This window comes from Microtus oregoni, unplaced genomic scaffold (genome assembly GCF_018167655.1).
Source record: "Microtus oregoni isolate MIOR12 unplaced genomic scaffold, Mior012 000033F_ref0000390, whole genome shotgun sequence".
NCBI lineage: Eukaryota > Metazoa > Chordata > Mammalia > Rodentia > Cricetidae > Microtus > Microtus oregoni.
Window position 1 is genome coordinate 18,443,835 of NW_024543092.1, and position 17,509 is coordinate 18,461,343.

Sequence of the window (17,509 nt, forward strand, 5' to 3'; positions counted from 1 at the left end):
GGAAAAGGAGAGTATCTTTGATACATATGCATCCTAACAGCAGAGCTTCAAAATACAGAAGGCAAACAGAAATCGATTAACCCAGAGTGAAAACAGGATATGTAACTACCCATCTTGCAATAACCAATAATATAAAAACACATAAAGATAACACTAACTCAATATCTTTAAGGAAAAGTGTATAATCAGAAATTAAGACATTGTTGAGGGGACAAAAATTTTAAAAATGGAAGGAGAAACTGGTTTAAGGAGAAAGACTCCCTGAGGAGCTCTGCTTCTCAGTGATGCCTGAGCAAAGAAGAGAGGCTGTCACCAAATGTCTTCTCTAGCATTTGCTAATGGTCTTTCTACAGTTTCAGACTCCGTGTTCCAATTACCCAAGAAGGAGCTGTGTAACACAGCTTCGCCATGTGTCGTTATGAGCTCTGCTTCTCTTGAGCACCCCCAAGTCAGACATCTGAAACATCTAGTTACTCACAGACACCTGTGTTCACAGGCAACAGTTAGGGAAGAACTCTGGCTGGTCATGAAGTTCATGAGAGCTTGGCTGAGGGGCTCTCTTCAGCCCAGGGAAGACTGGAATGGCAGAGCCACCACCCTGCCTCTGAGTGTGATTGTGAAGAAGGGTGCTGACCCAACTAACTCCAAGTGGTCCCTTTGTCTCTATTTTTGCCTCTTTAACTCTTTCTTCCTCAATCATTTGGTTCTATAGTCACCTTGGATTTCAGAAATAACTGGACTGATGAATAAACAGCTTTGTGTGTGTGTGTGTGTGTGTGTGTGTGTGCGTGTGTGTGTGCGTGCGCACATCTTCATATGGATGCATGCGGAAGCCAGAGGACAGGCCCACTGTCATTCCCTAGACATTTTACTTTTTTTTTTGGAGACAGGTCTTTTACTTGAAAGTACCAAGTAGGCTAGTTGGCCAGCAGATCCAGGGACTGGCTTGTGTGCACCTGCTCTGCCTCCCTCCTCCTGGCCAGGACTAGGATTATAAACCACTGCTATATTCTCGGTTGTTGTTGTTGTTAATGTGGGTTCTAGAGACTGAACTTGGGTCACCAGGCTTGTGGGACAAGCACTTTACCTACAGAACTATCTCATCAGCCTCTGGGTCATGGCAGAGTGAAACCCCCAGAAACTCCGCACCTCTAGGGACAGATCATCCCTAAGTGAGGGCAGCTACCCATGGTGATGAGGTTACATCACAGAGAACCATCATCTCCTGGGAACCAGACCACTCCTCTCAAGTGATGATGATAACAGTCTTCTCCAGCAGGAGCAGAGCTGAGATAACAATCCACAGCCCACCCATGACCAAGACCACCTGTTCCATCAGCTGTGTGAACCCCAACCCCATTTCCATTTCTCCCCTTCCAGAAAGTCTCAGAGCTCCTGTCCCCCCTTAAAGATGTACTTCTCAGTTGGCCACACTGATTACATCTTTTTCTGCTTACATCTGTTTATCTGTCTCTTATTACTCCTGCGTCTTTAATGGACAAACTGAAGTGGGTGTCGAGTCCAATCTGTCAGGGCTCATAGAGCTAGAGTTTGTCTTAAAACTGATACTGTTGACAAAAGGCAGAAGACTCTGGCTGGGGACAAATCAACAAATAGATCCTCTTATCAGCTGTTAATGAAAGGGGACAAGAATATCCTGCAGATCTGTGGACTGCTCCCTAGGACCTGTACTCAGCACCAACATAATTCCCGAAAGGGGCAGGTAGGGTGTGCGCAGTGTTCTGGCTGTGAACTTACTGCAGCGGGGGATATCACAGTATTCCCAACGTTTGTTGAGGTCTGTGGTGAAGCACCAGGGGCGTGGCTCCCCATCAGGATTGCGACAGTAATTCTTCTTCAGGTTCTTGTTTGGAAATCTGGGTGGACAAAAAGGATTTTTTTTTTTTTTGCTTTTGTTTGGTTTGGTTTTGTTTTTTGTTTTTTGAGACAGCGTTTCTCTGTAGCTTTGGAGCCTGTCCTGGAACTAGCTCTGTAGATCAGGCTGGCCCCAAACTCACAGAGATCTGCCTGCCTCTGCCTCCCGAGTGCTGGGTTTAAAGGCGTGCAACACCACTGCCTGGATGAAGGATTTTTTAAACAGCCATTGTAAACATTAATGCTTGAGAATCTTTGAGAATGAGCAGCCTGCAATTAGAGGAAGGTGGTCCTCTGCTGACAATCCAGGAAGAAAGAAGGATCTGCCTTCCAAGGACTGTAGTTCTAGAAGTTTCCACATGTAAGACTTAACAGAAGAGGGTGAGAAACTGTATCTTTCTCACCATGCAGAATTTTGAAGTAAACAAGCTCTGGTTATTTACTACAAATAATAGCACTCTTCAAAGAACAACATGTTCACTGTCTGAAGACAGTGACGTGGTACAAGCAAGAAGTTGATGCCTGGTCCTACTCGTCTACCAGGCTCCCCTCCCACTACAGGAAGCTTCGAGAATCCAAGGTTGGGGAGCTATGTTCCTGCAAGCACCTGGCCAGTGACACCTCCTTGGCAGGGACCCAGGGATCTAGCTGGGAGATTGTCTCTGTTCCTTGTTCCTCTCTAGGACTGAGAGCTTAGGACAAAAAGAAAAAAGCTAGCAATGGTGAATTTATTCCCCCGCTTCTGATTTTCTACAAATGGCTTGACCTAGTCACACTTTGAGGACCCTACTGTGCTTGCCTTTGGAAGACAATGGCAGGAACCATATTTTAAGCTATATGGAATGGGAAATGCGAAAACTCAGTGATGTCATCTTCCACAGGAACAGCTGCGGCTCAGCCACATTACCTTGAGTCTTAGAATCCTTATTAATGGCACTGGGGTCATCATAGAGGGAGGGGGAAGAGAGCGGCATCTGTGGGAAATGTTTTCCTGTGCAAAATGTCAGCTTGAATCCTTGCAAGTGCTTATCTGAAAACCATCCTTGCTTTCTGGAATGGGGACCCCCAGGTACTCTGCTTAAATTCATAGTTACCTGTGAGAACTCGGTAGAAGTTGTGAATGACCCAATGTAAATACATATAAAATACCAGGGATTTGCAAGACCCTTGGTATTCATTCACGCATAGATCAGAGTCAGGAAGTCTACAGTGTAACTGGAGTTTAAAAGAAAAGGAAGGGAGAAAAGGGGACATCACAAGCTAAGTGTGCTTCTCAGTTTTAACAGAATCACAGATTGACTGTGGGTTTGGTTATAACCCAAATTCTATTCATACGGCCTGGGATGCTGCCTTTCTAAGAAGAACCCATGATGCCCCTTGGACCATGTGATGATTAACAAGAAGATACACTTCATAGGCAGCCAATGGGGGAGGATGCCAGCTGGGAACTCAGTCACCTAGCCTTCAATTCCTGAAGCAAGCAGACATATCGGAGGAGTGGTGCATGTCTAAAGAGCCCCCACCTTGGCCGCATGACTTACTTGGCAGGGATATACCCATGAGCATGTGGGCTCTGCGAGTCCCAGGCCTGGCAGTTGAGTCCAGACATGGTCTTGGAGATCTTTCCCTCATAATGTTCTCCACTGCAGTGCATACATTCTTCTGTGTGGTGAAGGAGGGGAGAGAGAAAGGAAGAAACAGAAGTGAAGCCCAGCAGAGCACAGACTGGGATCCCTCTAGAGAAGTCACCAACGCTTCCTGCCACTCATCCAGACCTGACTTCCGATAAAAGGCTTGGAAGGTTGTGACGTAGTCAGTGCTCTGTTCTCTCTCCGAGGTGGTATATTTAGGCTATTTGGGTCTGTGCCGCCTTAACTATGGTGACCGTGGTCAAATTCAGAAACTGGCATACACGTCCTTGAATTTGGAGGCATGCATGGGAAGACACATATTCTCAGAAGCCTGTATATTCTCCATTTTAATTTTTAAGTAGTGGACATCATTTCTAGAATAGTCTTTTAAAATTCTATGAATTTATTTTCATCACTTGGTGACTGACAATATATGGGCACCATCTTGGAATTTTTCTGCTAGATTTTCTTTTGATACCTGCCACTTCGCCTCAAATCTCCCAAGTGTCTGTGTATTGCTGAGAAACATGGCTGATGGGGGTGGCCTGAATGTTGTCATGTTTCTCTCTCTTTTTTTTTTTTTTTGCTCTCTAATTTTTTTAAAGACTTAGACTTTGACTTGAATTTGTTAAAATCCCATGGTGTGGAGGAATAACACAGAACTGGAGTTTTATGAGGTCTTTAAAAAAAACAGCTGTGAAATTGATATGAAAAGCACATGCTCATGGGATTTCAAGGCCAAATGACCTGTATCCATATCTAAATACAGGAGCTCCTCTGACCATATAGATAAAGTCATGAGACAAGCGAGCTGGCACCTGAGACATGCCCGCATTGCCCCGCAGCCCCACCTGGCTCTTTTTCTTGCTCTAACAGACCCACCAAGGAATAGGAAAAGATGACATTTTTCCAGTCAATGTTAATGTTCTCTGTGAAGCTGATAGGCCCTCTAGAATGCAGGCATGCTGACATAAAAACGGGTGTGTCGCCTAACTTCAAACTCAACAACATAATCGCCCACATTAAATCAGTCCCCTCCTCGAATTTCATTGATTTTTATGATTTTAGTTTAGCTATTGAATTCAAACCACTGTGTGTGGGTTTTAACCAGAGGAATTTGTACCCACAGTTTGGATCTGGCTATCCATGCTCACACATGGATATAACATGTTAATAAAGAAGGTTAAGGTCCGAACTGGGCTCCTTTAGAAGAGTCCATTACTCTGTTTTGTAACATAAAGCATGAATCTTTTTTTCTTTTGTTATGATGTCTATGTGGGCAATGGCTGGATAGCATAGTCCAGGTGACAAGCAGACATGAGGAGGTGTCTAGAGCCACACCTACCTTCACATTCAGGGATGTCACAGTAGTCAAATCTCTTCTCTGGGTCTGTTGTGTAGCACCAGGGTCCCTTGTCATCGTTGTCTGGATTCCTGCAGTAATTCTCCTCCAGTCCATCATTGGGGTGTGTGTTGGGGGAATAGCTGCAGGGTAGCAATGGAATGTGGGGCCTGAGTCCTAAAGAGCGGTGCGTGTGAGCAAGGCAGGGGACGCTGTGCTTCCTACCCAGGGGCTCAGTTGAGCCGTCTGAATGTCTTTTAGCTACTGGTTATCACATCTCTATTTCTCGATGGGTGGGATGCTTGGGTCAAGCAACCCATCCCGCCGTCCTTGCTCTATGACCAGCTAACTCTCAGAAGTCCAGCCAGAGCATGTGTACCGAGCAGCAGAACACCCAGGCCCCAAATGAGGAATCATTGCCTCGTTCCAAACCCAGGGTTTCTCTGGTTGTCCTCCTCCCCATGCAACCATGGCAACGATTGCTCTTTTGTTTGCGTGAACTCTGCCCCTGCTGATCCACTAGAACCCCCTTCTACATTCTGCCACTTGCCCTTACTGAAAATAACCAGCTCAAAAGGGGTCATTACCCCCATGTTACTGCTGGGAAAACTGAGTGTGGTGAAACAGGCACAGCAGGTGATGTCTAGGCGTGCCTAGCCAGCCAGGGCCAAGTGGAGACCGGGAAGTCCATTGTCAGATCACACAGGACCAGGTTTTCTCTGAAATGCAGCCTTGGTGAAGAGGTGGGGGAAAGCTGAGCCCATTGTCGTTTCTGGAAAGAGTTACTGCAAAGATAGCTAGGTAGAACATGCAAGAACCTGCACTCTAAAGAAGCAAGCTTGACTTCTGGTTCCTCCGTGTACCTGGGGAGAAGCTCAGCTGCCTCATAAATGAGCCTGGACTGTGGCTATGGCCCCTGGAGCCATCACATAGAGCTCAATGCCACCTAATGCTGCACTGGGGAGACACAAACAGAATGGCCCTAAAGTTATAAATAAGATGCAAACTTTCTATTTGTTTTCATGTTTTATATCCTCGTTGGGTCGTTGCATTGAGATGGGCATATTATGCAAGCTCTAAATTGGTGTCTGACTGAAACACATCTCTCTCTAAGCACACATCATTTTCTATGATAGCTGGTTTGTCGACTGTGTGTGTGCCTGTGAGGGTATTGTCTTATTACATTGATTGATGTGGGAAGATTGAGTCCATCACGGGCAGTGCCATTCCTTAGGCAGGAGATCCTGGACTGTCTAAGGACAGAGGGGGAGCTGAGCACCAATAAGCCTGCATGCATTTGTTTCTCTGTTCTTGACTGTGGTTGTGATGTGACTACCAGAGTCAAGCTTTTGCTGCTGTGACTTCCCCATAATGATGGACTATAATGATGGCAATCTGTAATTGTCATCTAAAATAAAACCCTTTCCCCCAAGAGTTACCTTTTTGCCGCAATAATTCTTTTTTAACACAGCAACAGAATGAAAATGATGACAGCCTCCAATTCAGCTGTACGGTCTTTAACACGTCCCCCTCTGTGTCAGGACTTCTGGGGTATTATAAGACAAGACGAATAGAAAACAACCCTTTTCTGCTTTAGAGCTGTGAATAGTGCAGCTGTTCTGCATCCGAAGGTTCTCTATCTGCCCGCGCTCAGCATTCAGGTTTGGTTTAGGAGCAATGGAATCATTCTAAATACTTCCGTAAGTACCAGCATCAAAGAGCAGGGTATGGAAAGTGGAAAGGGCTTACTTGGGTATGTGGGGGGATGTGGCACTCCACTTTTGACAGGTAACCCCATTCTTCGTCTTGGACATGGTTCCTCTATAGTTCTTCCCGATGCCAGTCTTACACTCCGACAGATAAACTGAAAGACACACCCACACAGTCGTTCAAAGTGCAAACAAACAACCTTTCCTAGCATAGTCCCACCATGGGAAAGACCTCTAACCAAGCCATGTCTTCCTCCTCTGAAAATGCTCTTTGACGTTGATCATGTGATAGTTTTGACTATTGCCTTGACACACCTAGAACCTTCTGGGAAGAGTGTTAATTGTCTAGATCAGATTGGCCTGGGGGTGTATCTGTGGACGGATAATTTTTAGTAATTTATTTAATTTTATGTACCTTGTTGTGAGGATGTCAGATCCCCTGGAACTGAAGTTACAGACAGTTGTGAGCTAGCATGCAGGTATTGAGAATTGAATCTGGGTCCTCTGGAGGAGTAGCCAGTGCTCTTAACCACTAAGCCATCTCTCCAGCATGTGAGAGGGTTTCTTAATTGAGTTAAATGAGGTGGAAAGACCTACCCAGAAGGTAAAGATTTTGTGGGTTTGTCCCTGAACTCTATGAGAGTGGAGAGAGCTGGCTGAGCGAAAGCAGCAGGTAAGCAACGATGAACACATGGTCTCTGCTCTTGACTATGGAGGTGATGTGACCAGCTGCTTGAGTTCCTGCCTTGACCTCCCCTCAGTGATGGACTATGACCTAGACTTAACTATGAGTCCAAATAACCCCTTGGTTGCCCTAAATTGCTTCCAGTCAGAGGGTTTTATCACAGCATCAGAATGAAACTAGAACAGATAGGTTTATTCCAAAGTTCTTTCCTTGGGCCCTCTGTGCCTAATTTGTGCCAGGACTGGACTCCAGGAGGACACAAAACAAGCATAGGCCACTCTCCTGGAGCATAAATGCTAATGGAGCTGGGCTGGGGACAAAAGGAATTAGAGAAACAGTTTGAAATAAGCTAACGTCCCAGCATCATGGGAGGGGGCAGAGTGATGAGACTGAGCAACAGAAAGGGAGGGGTTTTCAGGTAGGGAAGAGAAAAGCAGGCTTTTCAGAGCCCAAGAGAGTCCAACCAGTGTGTGTGTGTGTGTGTGTGTGTGTGTGTGTGTGTGTGTTTTGTACAACTCTCAATATAAAAAGTGCAGGCTAAGGGCAATCACAATGTTTATGATAAACACTCCCAGCCAGCCTCCACTTACCCAAACCGTCGGCCGTCCAGTGGGTCCCATCCTGTCTCTAAAATGATCAAATGCTACTGTGGCTCTCAAGTGATGGATTGACCCCCTAGGTGGACCTTTCTAGCATGTACCTACTTCTTTCCCCACCAAACATTGTTCGGTGTCCCAGGCGTTGTTTGTATGTAATGTGCAATTATCCCATTTGGTGATGCTTTGTTATAATTAACTGAGACATGAATAAGGAAAGAACAGTGCCCATATTTCATTTTTTAAAGCAAGTTAAATACCTTTTTTTTTTGTTTGTAACAGGGTTTCACTATGTATCATTGGGGTTAGCCTGGAACTCTCCATATAGACCAGGCTGGCCTTGAAGTCACAAAAGATCCGCCTGCTTCTGCCTCCTGAGCCGTGTGACTAAAGGCAAGAGCCTCCATGACCAGCCAGTTGAATACTTTTTTATGTGTGTTTGTATGTGTTAGAGTGAAGTGGGGTGCACATGTATTTGTGGGTGCACTTGGAAGCCAGAGGTTGACAGCAGGTGCCATGATCCCTCTCTGCCAGATTTTCCCAGTGGACCTAAGCTCACTGATTTGGTTAGACTAGTTGGTTAGTGACCTTCAGAGATGGGCCTGTCTCTGCCTCCCCACTGGCACCAGGGTTGCAGGCACACAGGACTGCCAGCATGTTATACATGTTCTGGAGAGCTGAACTCAGGCCCTTAGGCTTCGGCTATGGACATTTTACTGACTGAGCCATTTCCTCAGCCCCAAATGAAATGCTTTTAAGGATGTAAGGAAGTTGGATCATTTTAAAATTGCTGTCAGGTTTCATGAGGACAACACTCATATAACTGACTACAGTGAGCTTGAAGGGAAGTCATAAGAACTTAAAGGCATTGCAGAATCATTGTGTTACCAAGACTGCCAAGATCAGGAGACCAGTGTTAGAAATAACACCCTGGAACCCATTGCAGAGAGCCCCTAGTGGGGCCCTACATCCCAAGTGAAAGGTCTCTGCTCTACATCACAAGCCAGCTTGGATTTTCAGTAAAGACACACAATAGTGTTTCCAGTGTATTTGTGCCACTGAGATTCCCCACTAAGGCCTACTCTCTGGTTCATTGACCCTCAGGAAGTTTAACAAACCAACACTGTAAACAAGAGGGGCACTGTGGCTTCATGGGTATGCTTCATGGCAGGAGTGGTACCCCACACATCCAAGGTATAAACTTGAAGGGTGATGAGCAAGGGAGGCCTGGAGCTGGGAAAGGCTTTGAAAAACAGCACTCACCCTATCACAGCGGGGTGAATATGCCTTCAAACAGTTTACTATATATTAAAAAGAGTTAAAAGGGAAAAGTTTAAAGTTTCCCAACCCGTAGGAATTATTGTATGTTTGAAGAGACACAATTGTAAGCACTCTGATTACATCTCTCTCCCCACTCCTCAAATTATTACAATGTACCCTATAAATACATTAAATTATATTGGGAATGGCTTGAAGCCATGAAGGTCCATTTCTTAGCGGTCACATATACAGCTACAACCAGAGGACCAGTGACTGCAGAGGCACTAGCCAGACACAGGGTGGCTTGGTTCTAGACGTGGCAGTAGAGACAGTGCCAATGCAGCTGGTGAAATGTCACCAGACAGTGACGGATCCTAGCAAAATCCTGGCTGATAAATTAGCAACCAGTCCAGATTCAGAGTAGAGAAACCAGGAACCAAGAGTGATTGCCTCTGACTTTGCTCCTCCCTTGTTTGTTTGTTCGTTCCCAGCATGGTGGATATAACCTTTTGACCCACTGAAAACAAGCAACACCAGCCTTCAAACTTCAGACTTCAGCCTTGCAACTCAACCCTTGTGTTACTCCTGGTTAACCATTGACCAGCGTCATATTTAAGTCTTAGCAGTTCGTAGAAAGAATCCTACTCCGTCCTTCTTTATAAAATCCAGGCAATGGTGGGCAAGTCAATTTATCCTTTCGTGGTGTAAGAGCCAAATGCTTCACTTGATGAGATTTAGATTTAGGTGACTCCTGAATCTCAAGATACTCAGAGGCTGGGGCTGGAGAGATGGCTCAGTGGTTAAGAGCACTGTTTATTCTTCCAGATGACCTGAATTCATTTTCCAGCACCCACATGGCAGCTCACAACTGTCTGTAACTCCAGCTCCAGGGGATCTGGCATCCTTACACAGGCACACATGTAAGCAATGCACCATTGCATGTAAAAGAAATAAAGTTTAAAAAAAGATAGAGGCAAGGAAGGGAATACCAGGGAAACATCTCGTTAAGTGTAAGAAGGCGGATTGATTGGGGAAATAGCCCTAACCTAAAGGAAGAGGTTACCGCTGTGGTTTTGTAATGTGAAACATTATTAAAAGCCCAGGAAATCAGAACTCTCTCGTGCTTTTCAGCATTCCCAATACAAAACACATGGAGAACTAAATTGTTTCTATCAATGATCTTATTGTGCTACCCAATCAGTGGGAGAGTATAACAGAAGTTTTCTGAATGGCACAAATTAAAAACCCATATCCATTTAATAATACTTGTGTCTTCTTAAAAAGGAGTCTAGGCTACCCCCGGCCCTAAGCCATGGATTCTTGGTTTGTTGTAAAGGAAACTGGAAAAGAAATCACACATCTTATCATCTTCAAACTTTAAAGAAAGTGAGGAAAATACAGCCCCTCAACAGAAGAAGTGGAAAATCAAATAGAAGTAAGAAGGTTTGTGTACACCTAGATGTTACTGAGAACTGAAAACATCAGTGCCTAGTGTGTCAGGGCCATTAGGTACTCCATCCTAGAAAGAAAGGAGAGAGAGAGAGAAAGTGGGAGCCCAAGGGTACAGTCTTAACTCAGTGTCTGTGTGATACTCCCCGGTGTCATAAATTGAGGCTATGAGACAAAGGGAGGGGAAGGAGGGACACGGCCATACCTCTCTTCTCGAATAAGATGACGTCTCTCATCCGGATGATGGGGGAGCCCTTGCTGTTCTCAGCCATGATCACACATTGCTGCTCTTTGCTGTGGTACTGGAATGACCTGCAGGTGATGGGTGCATCCATTACTAAAGAGGACACTAACGAGTGTGCCTCTTGCTGGACCCTGGAGCTCAGAATGGTCACCTCTGGGCGGTTTGGTCACTGCGTCTGTGCAGTGCAGTCCTAAGGATATGTATACCAGCATGACAGCTGCTCTCGTGTTCTTAAACTTCCACGCTCGCCCTTGGTAGTCTGTTTCAGCCGTGCTCTCCCTCCACTTCTTTCTCCCTGTCCATTCCCCCTTCCTTCTCTCTCTCCTTTCTTTCTAGGATGGAGTACCTAATGGGCCTGCTATTCCTGCTACAGCCCAGGCCAGCCTCCAACTTTCAATCCTCCTCCCCCAGGAATATGCCACCCCATCTGACTCCTTTGCTTTCTTTCCCTAATGACAGGTGATGAAGGACTAACAGTTCCTGAAGCAGCCTCTGCCTGCTCTCTCTTCCCTTTCCTGCCATGTCCCCACTCACCACCAGGCCCTTGCTGGGTACAGCTGCCTGGCCTTAATTTCCAGCCTCCAGAACCATGCATTTGACACACTCCTTTCTTTTATTAATTGCCCAGTCTTGGAAATGCTGGTACAGTCCCAGAAAACAGCCAAAACTTCTTTCATCTTATCCCCATGTGATCCTGCCTTTGAGGCTCAGCTTGGCAGTCAATACCAAAGGCAGCCATCTTCCATTGGCAATCAGCGCCAAAGGTGGCCATCTTTCATCCTGATCCCCTCCCTAAAGGCTTTGCTTGAATCAAACAGGTCTTACGATTCTCTCACAGGCTAGCACCATGTTTCTCCCAGCCTAGAGTGCCTCTCCACCCTCCTGCAGCCTTGTCAAAATCCCTCTCCCCAAAGCCTAACTCTCCTCCCTCTTCTCCCTGACTCTGATGACTTTCCTTAACTCTCTCAGCTCCTCGGCGTTTTCCTCTGAACCTCTACAGAACACACATTGATTCTGCACTAAGCCATACCTGTCTTATCTTTAACATGATTGGTGTTTCCTTGGGTTATTGCATAAGTACAAAAGGACCCACCAGATCGTGTATGTATATGTATGGTTTTTTGCTCCTCTGGCCTGTTTCTGTATTCTCATTCTTCCTGTCATCCCTTCCCCCCGCCTCCGCACCACCCTCTGTGTAGGTCAGATGTCAGCATCATATGTCCTGCTCCAGCTCTCTCCGTCATATTTTTGTGCAGGGTCTCTCACTGAACCTGGAGCTCCCCCATTAGCTAGACTGGGTGGCCAATGAGCTGTGTGGCTCTGCTTGTTTCTGTCTCCCCAGTACTAAGATGACAGTCACTTCCTATTGCTTTTACACAGTGCTGGGAATCAAACCCAGGTCCTTATGTTTGCAAGGAAAGCATTTTACTGAGCTATCTCTCTAGCATCTCCTCAGGGACTTCTTTTTTTTTTTAATTTATTTATTATGTATTTCTTCCATGTATGCTTGCATGCCAGAAGAGGGCACCAGATCTCATTATAGATGGCTGTGAGCCACCATATGGTTGCTGGGAATTGAACTCAGGACCTCTGGAAGAGCAGTCAGTGCTCTTAACCTCTGAGCCATCTCTCCAGCCCAGGGATTTCTTTTTTAATGGAACACTAATAAACCTTAATAAGGCCTGACGGTGGTGGCGCACGCCTTTAATCCCAGCGCTCGGGAGGCAGAGGCAGGTAGATCTCTGTGAGTTCAAGGCCAGCCTGGACTACAAGAGATAGTTCCAGGACAGGCTCCAAAGCTACAGAAACCCTGTCTCAAAAAAACCAAAAAAAAAAAAAAAAAAACCTCTTAATAAGACCTATACTGTGAGTCTTTGATGTCATAAGCAAACTCCAACCCTATTAAGTCCCTTCTCATTAAAAAAAATTAACTTGATTTTATGTACATTGGTGTAAAAGTGTCAGATTCCCTGAAATTGGAATTACAGACCATTGTGAGCTGCCACATGGATGCTGGGAATTGAACCCCGGTCCTCTGGAGGAACACTCAGGGCTCTTAACAACTGAGGCATCTCTCCACCCTTCCCCCTTTCCTGGGTTTTGTTTTGAAATTTCCTTGAATTTAATTCTGCTTTTTTAACCTATTGTTAGTGTGTGCGTAGTGTGTGAACACAGGCCTGTTTGTACCACAGCATGTATGTGGAGGTCAGGGACAACGCTGGGGCTCCCTTTCCACCTTTGTGTGGGCTCTAGGGCTGAAACTCCAGTCCCTAGGGTATGGGGACCACCTCACTAGCCCCCCTCTCCCTCCTGACAGATGAATAGATTGATTTTCCTCAGAAAATCTGGGACAGCCAGAGGCAGGCTTGAGACAATGGCGGCGCGGGTACCTGCAGACGAACTCTGTTTCCTCTTCGCATTTAGCCGAGCATTCTGCTACGCTTCCTGCCCCTACCTGCTTCTTGGTGAGGCTGAACAGGGAAGCCCCTTGTGTGCTTACATACTCGTCCAGGGAGTCCCCTTGGCCTAAAAGGAAAAAATAAAAAGAAGAAAACTGAGTAAATCAGATGACAACGTTGTTTATGTGCATGGCTGTTTGAGTGTGTGTGTGTGTGTAGGTGTGTGTACTACAAGCACATGTATGTGCATGGCTCATGGCTTACTTAATTTATTATTTAAATTAAATTAATTACTATAATAAAATAACATAATAATAATTTATTTTATTCCAGTAGATTGCAACGTGTTGAAAGAACAGCTAGACAGACAGATTAGTACACGAGGCCCATGTAACCACCTCTCGATTACCGTATGAATATGAAGCTCGAAATAAAGAGTAAACAATATGGCTCACCATTGTTCACCCTGAGATAAGCCAGTAGGATGCCGTCAGTGGCAATCTGGTTTTTATTTAGTCTTCCCAGAGTGAGACTGGGATGTGGAAGCCACTGCCCAATGGCCAGTGGTGTATGCTTTCCTATGAGATAGGCTTTTATCCTTGGAGAAAGTATCTATCATTTCAGAGGAAGTTATATTTAAAAAAAAAAAGTAGAGCCTAGTACAAACACTGGGCTTCACTTTTTTCTTTGAGACAGTCTTTCTGTATAGCCAGCCCTAGCTGGCCCAGAACTCAAGGCAATCTTCCTGTTTCAGCCTCCTGAGTACTGGATTGCGAGTGTGTGTTCCCATGGCGGCCTGCCTTTGTTTTTTTGTGTGTGAAATGCGGTCTGAGGCAGAGTCGGTTTCTTCCCTCTTGTCACCCTAGAGGCTGGTCACAGCTGTCGAGTGTCCCCTGGGCTAAGGTGCTGGCTTAGGCTTAGACTGCTCTGCCCAAGCCTGCACCTCGGCTGCCAGTTGTTCCGTGTAAACACTCGGGATTTCCGGAGGGGTGAGAGTACAAAGAGGTTAGCGAACATAGCAAAGTCTTCATGGAATTAGGCAACGTGGCAACCTTGACCTCCTGAGGGGACCAGCGCCAGATGCAGCAGGTTAAAGAGTGACCAGAACTGGAAGTGGGAAAGCTTGAGAAGACAACTGATGAATTCTGACTCATCTTTAGAAGTCTCCCTTTCCCTCCTTGGTGACCTCATCCCCCTCGATGCTCCAAACTGGAAGGCTGACTAAAGAGTGGAAAGGTGGCTGGTGTGTTTTAAATTATCAAAGCACTTGAGTTAGGCATAAGAGGTGACGAAGACAGGGGCATTTAGGCTTGTGTTGTCTTCTGACGCAGACTCTTCCTTTTGAGAAGAGCTCTGTGTGATCTGGAAGACACACAGTCACTCTTCGCCCGTGCAAAGAGTACTGGGGAGTGTGCAAGGTAGGTTTCAGATGCCGATGGGGAGGAGAGAGCTCACTGGGCCATCAGCTCTGTGTCTGGCTTCATTTCATGGTGCAGTTGCTGAGATCCACCCAAGGAGCTGATGTCCCAGAGACATGTCCCCAAGGAGGGTTGAGTTTTTTTCTTTAATACTTAAAATTTCTCTCCAAGTCTTTACCTCCATGGCTCATGTAGAAATAAGGTTTAGTATAATGCAGTGAAATGAAAACTTTAAACAAATCTTTTAGTAGGAAAACTTACTTGTGTTGCAGCCCAAATATAGATGTGTATTATACCATCAAAGTGAAGACCACTTCTCCATCACTGTGTACGTGTGCTTGTGTGTGTAAATCTTAGCTGAGCTTGGTGGATGATACCTCTAATCCCAGTACTTGGGAGGCAGAGGTAGGCCTCTGAGAGTTAAAGCCTAGCCTCATCTACGGAGCGAGTTCCAAACTGGCCAGGGCTACATAATATGACTTTATTCTCCCACCCACCCCCCAAAAATCCCCAGTATTTGGTACACAACTGTGGAAACTTTTTTGTTCACTTTGATATTTACTCTCCCAGGCCATTTAATGCAATAAGAAAACGAGAGTCAAGTCATTTCCACAGAAAATGAGAGCCAATACTTGTACAAAGAGCTTACGAAAGAATCCTGCCTCGGTTGACTGAGACAGATACTAACTTGCTGCAGAGATTAGGTCTAGCCCCTGGGAGTGAGCCCTGAGTTCACGGTGTTGCCAATCCTAGGTTCTATGGGCTGAAGTGGGATAATCACACACACACACACACACACACACACACACACATACATACACACTTGCATGCACACGAGCGCATACAAACACAGAAAGGAGAGAGAAGACAGACAGACACAGAGGGGAGGGAAGGAAGGAAAGAAGGAAGGAAGGAAGGAAGGAAGGAAGGAAGGAAGGAAGGAGGGAAGGAAGGGGAAAAAGAATCAGTCAGACAGACACACACACAGAAAGGAGGGAGAAGAATCAGACAGACAGACAGACACACACAAACACCTCTGGATTTTTCCTGTCTCTAAGTGGTTTCCACTAAATTCAAATGTATTTAACCATAAAGAGCAACTTATAAAACTTTGGTGACCTACAAATTAATTCTCAAGTCCCTTGACAGTGTCAGTATGAAGAAGGCTAGCATGAAATGAAATGTCCCAGATAGCAAATCCATGAAGACAGAAGGCCAGATGGATGGGGCATAGGGCTGGCAGGTTGAGGCAAACAGAGTCTCTTTGTATGGGGCTATGAAAATATTCTAACTACTATTGTGATAGTTGAACACCTCTGAACATTCCAGAACCGAATGCACTCGATAGCGTGTAAAGCACTTCTAGAAAACATATGACTGGCTGTGTTTAGAATTTTTAAAAGCTTTTAAACAAAGTTGAAAAATAAAGAACACTAGATTCCTTCTTGGAAAGCACTAATTTAAATCCAAGTTTTTTACTTTCTTGATCCAGCATGGGCCATAGTCATGATTTTCCTAAGTCTAGATTCCTTCATCTACACAATGAGGAAGACATGCTACCCGCCTCTGCCATCAGCTCTGTAAGCTAGTATGAGTATACACACAGACCACAGACACACACACACACACACGTACACACACAGGAGCACACTCGAGAGCACACATGTGTCTAGCACATCCTAATCTCTGAAAGGTATTTGTTCAATTACCGTATTGTCATTTTAAAACAGATCTGTGTGACTCGTGGAGGCAGATATGCACCTATGCAAAGCCTTCCTTAAACCAACCAGAAAATTCCAGGGGGACCAGGACAGCTCAACAGAAGCTCTTTTCATCAGTCACACTGCAAACTAGGCCAAGAGGCTAACCGCTGCTACCGCCACCAGGGATCGAAGACCTCACATGTGCCGATTAGTCCCCACTGCAACGGTACTCACAGGGAGACTGAGCGTCTATGTCAAGCTCCTCAGTCTGAGCCATAAACCCAATAGCTCGATTAAAGGAATTGCACATAAAGTCATAGCAAATCTATTTTTAATATATGGCTAGAATTTTCTTTTTTAAGTTGAAACGAAACCATGCATCAAACCTTACCTGATTTCAGAAACAAGAGAAGTAGAAGGACTACTTCCTTATGGTCCATTCTGGTTGGGACTGGCCGACAGCACCTGGAGAACTGTGTTCCAGTTCCAAATGTTGACTTAAGGGGGACCAAAAGCACCCACAAGCAAGATAGTCCAATGGGGTTAATGATTCTCTGAGGCCCCCACCGCTGTACACAGAGGAGCAAACATTACCTCGAATAGGGAGGGAGCTTACAAAACGATTGAGAGTGGAGTCCGCAGTAGATGCTAGAGGAGGTGAAAGCGGCAACTCCCCCACTCCGCTCCTCTTCACTGTTTGACTCTCCTTCCCTCTTCACCCAGACACCCATTTCTTTCCCTCTTCTTCAGTTTCCTTGTTTTGGGGTCCACAAAGGAAATTGTGAAAATAGCTTATGTTTGCTGAGTGCCTTCCATATGCCATATTCTGCCAAATGGTCCACACACAGCCTCACTTGACCTTCCCAGCAGTTACCTGGACACTGTTCAGGCTTTCCGATTAGGGCCTGGGGTAGCAGGCGATGTCTCAATGCATTTATTACAAAACACTTATGAGCTTGTTTTTTCAGTTATGTTGTGAGTAGCCATTGGTTTTGTGTTGGCGATCCCTCACCTCTATCCCTACCCTGCTGTTGACTTAATCGATTGATTAATCTATATTATTTTTACAAAGGTGCCATATTCCCATTCCTTTCGAATTTAAGCACTATATAACCCATCCTGGTGCATCTTATTCCTTGCCTGGACTGTAGGGTAAAAGACTCAGAATGCCAGGCAAGAACTGTACCGCAGAGAGGCA

General features: G+C 45.5%; 1 protein-coding gene across 1 annotated transcript in view; it reads right to left on the bottom strand.

The window, feature by feature from the left end:
* Positions 1-16,834, bottom strand: part of Plg (plasminogen) — a 39,782-nt gene extending 22,948 nt beyond the window's left edge. The window contains exons 1-7 of the mRNA XM_041680195.1: positions 16,703-16,834; positions 13,182-13,317; positions 10,753-10,859; positions 6,598-6,712; positions 4,852-4,991; positions 3,417-3,537; positions 1,759-1,877 (exon numbers count right to left, since the gene is read on the bottom strand). Coding sequence (XP_041536129.1) covers positions 1,759-1,877; positions 3,417-3,537; positions 4,852-4,991; positions 6,598-6,712; positions 10,753-10,859; positions 13,182-13,317; positions 16,703-16,751 — 787 coding nt within the window. The 5' untranslated portion in view covers positions 16,752-16,834. The remainder of the gene's footprint in view (positions 1-1,758; positions 1,878-3,416; positions 3,538-4,851; positions 4,992-6,597; positions 6,713-10,752; positions 10,860-13,181; positions 13,318-16,702) is intronic.
* Positions 16,835-17,509: the final 675 nt, after the last annotated feature.